General features: G+C 38.8%; 1 protein-coding gene across 1 annotated transcript; it reads left to right on the forward strand.

The window, feature by feature from the left end:
• Positions 1-578: 578 nt before the first annotated feature.
• LOC145001747 (uncharacterized) lies at positions 579-2392 on the forward strand. Its single transcript, XM_078961095.1, has one exon. The coding sequence runs from the start codon at positions 831-833 to the stop codon at positions 2076-2078; it is 1248 nt and encodes a 415-aa protein (XP_078817221.1). The 5' UTR covers positions 579-830; the 3' UTR covers positions 2079-2392.
• The last annotated feature ends 332 nt before the right edge of the window (positions 2393-2724 follow it).

Genomic DNA, 2724 nt, shown 5'->3' on the forward strand with positions numbered 1-2724 from the left:
GCAAGAAAAAGAAATCCAAACACAAAACTGATATATTTGTTTCATTCACATGACGTATATAAATGAATAAAAGATTCTTAGGACTTACGTTGGTTGGTATTTTAAGATTCAGACGAAGTTCAAATCAACAATAATAATGTGACCTTACATGATTCTTTTTGCTAACAGTTATACGATGAGACTACATCTTACATTCTTATGATATATTTTTGGGCTGAAATGGTATAGTCCCACAGTTGTTTTTGAGGTGGTATTTTGGACGCTAATAAAACACCCAAGTTTAAGTCCTACAATTGTAATCTTACTCTTCTAGGATAATTTTTTTTGCTAATTTTTTCTAATCGTTAATTACCTGGTTTACTCTCCTAGTTTAGTTTCATACTATATCGCTTAAATTTGTGGGGTTTGGAAGAAATAAAGATTAAATAGAAGAGATAGGAGATTGGATAGGGGAAGGTTATTTAATTTAATTTAATTTAATAATATGAAAGGAAGAAACGGACTTGTTTTTGGGACACCGAGTATTTTGTTTGCAGGTTTAAGAGATTCTTTTTTCAGATTATTATAAATTACAAATCTCCTCCTTCACTCCATCACTCCACCACCCACACCCACACCCACTGCACACATTATTTGTCCTCTCTATCTCTCTCTACTCTGTAGGGTTTCACTCTATCTCTTTTAATAATCCAACTTACTCAGTCATACACGTGCCTCTGGGGACTCTCCCTTACCTTCATTTACACTACCCTTTGACCTCTTTCTCTCTCTCTCTCTCTCTCTCTCTCTCTCCAACAACATCAAGAAAGATATAGCAGCTTAGATTTTTCATGGAAGGCTTACCGGAAGACGCCGGAGATGGCAGCATGCTCTGCACCGAGCATCCATTCAAGAACAACACACCGGCAGGGGGTATATGCGCCTTTTGTCTTCAAGAAAAGCTCGGGAAGTTGGTGTCTTCTTCTTTTCCGATAGCCGTTTTTCCTTCGTCTTCGTCTTCTTCTCCGTCGTTCAGATCTGACATTGGTGGTGGTGGCGGGAGCGCCACCACCGTCGTCCCACCACGGTTGACAAACCAGACGTCCTTATTGGTTTCAAATACTCAAATCACCCCGAGTAACACCACGAATGAGTGTCACTATCATCAGTATTATTCTAATCGATCCAGGATACTTTATTTGCTTAGTCAAAAGAAGAAGAAAAAGAAAGATCTTAACATTATTGTCGACGGCGGCGGTGGACATGGCCACGATCGGAACAAAAATCTTATGTTTAAGAGAAGCAAGTCGACGGCCACGCCTAGGGGGATGCATTTCATGGATGCGGATAATGTCGACGGTTTCAACAGCCCTCATAAACGTGGGTTTTGGTCGTTTTTATACTTGCAGAAACACTCTCATTCTTCTTCATCAACCAGGAAAAATATCAGAGACATTTCTTCGAACAGTATGGGTGCGTCGGCATCGGCTGTTGGTTCTTTCCCTCAGGTGCAAAGATCTCGTCAAGATAAAGATACAATAGTGGTGGAAGAGAATGAGAGTCCTTGTCACGCTTCGTTTGACCGAAAGGTGTCCAGATCCAGATCCGTCGGGTGCGGCAGCAGGAGCTTTTCCGGCGACTTCTTCGAGCGGATCTCGACTGGATTCGGCGACTGCACGCTCCGCCGCGTGGAGTCGCAACGCGAAGGCAAGTCGAAAGTCTCCGGCATGCGCGGCAACGGGGGCCAAGATTGCATCAAGGAAAGAGTCAGGTGCGGTGGTTTATTTAGTGGGTTTATGATTACTTCATCATCATCTTCTTCTTCCTCATCCTCTTACTGGGTGGCTTCAAACCCAAATGAAGGCACCACCGCTGGTAATGTCAATGCAGCCGGAAAAATGACTTCAACAGGCGGAGCCGGAGCCGGAGCAGGGCAGAACCAACAGCATTCTCATGGCCGGAGCAAGAGCTGGGGATGGGCGTTGGCAAGCCCGATGAGAGCATTCAGTAAGCCATCTTCAACCAAAAGAGAAGCTTCAAACAAGAATCAAACTCCAAATTTGGCTGCAATTCCTTCCTTGTTGTCAGTGAGAAGCTAAAGATTTGATCAAGTTTCAACTTCAACTTCATTTTCTCATTTAAATTAATTTTTATTGGTTTTTTTCCTATTAAACATGAGATAGGAGAAAGATCAAGAAAAATAAGGTAAATGGGAAATGAAAATAATAAGATGTAGGTGAAATTACCATTATAATTATAATATAATACCCTTTTTATTGAGTAAGTATACATTTTATTTAGTGAGTATTGGTAAATTTGTTCTTTTTGGTTTTCATGCCAATGTTTGTTAATGGATTGGTGTTGATTTTGTATTTTTGTTATTATAATATGATCATGATTGTTTTGTATGACATTAATTATAATGTGGTAGAACTGGGAATCGATAGGGACTGAACTATATGTTGATCATCTTCTTTATCAAATATGTTTGGATTATTTTTCAGATTGTTATCTTACAAAAGAAGAATAAAAAAGGTAAACTTTTGGTGTATGTAACAACCAGACAATCGCATCATTGGATACCTATCTCAAATTAAACATTAATTTTACAATTAATGATCATAAATTTGGATATCCATCTCAAATTATAATTTAATATTCTCATTATTCTTACAAAATAACATATATTATAGAAAAACAATTTTGTATTATGTTTAAGAGAGTATTCTGTACACAACTTTTACT

This window comes from Lactuca saligna, chromosome 6 (assembly GCF_052625555.1).
Source record: "Lactuca saligna cultivar CGN05327 chromosome 6, ASM5262555v1, whole genome shotgun sequence".
NCBI lineage: Eukaryota > Viridiplantae > Streptophyta > Magnoliopsida > Asterales > Asteraceae > Lactuca > Lactuca saligna.

Bases quoted from the DNA above. Each gene is read 5' to 3' on its own strand.
- LOC145001747 (XM_078961095.1), top strand. From the start codon at position 831: ATGGAAGGCTTACCGGAAGACGCCGGAGATGGCAGCATGCTCTGCACC.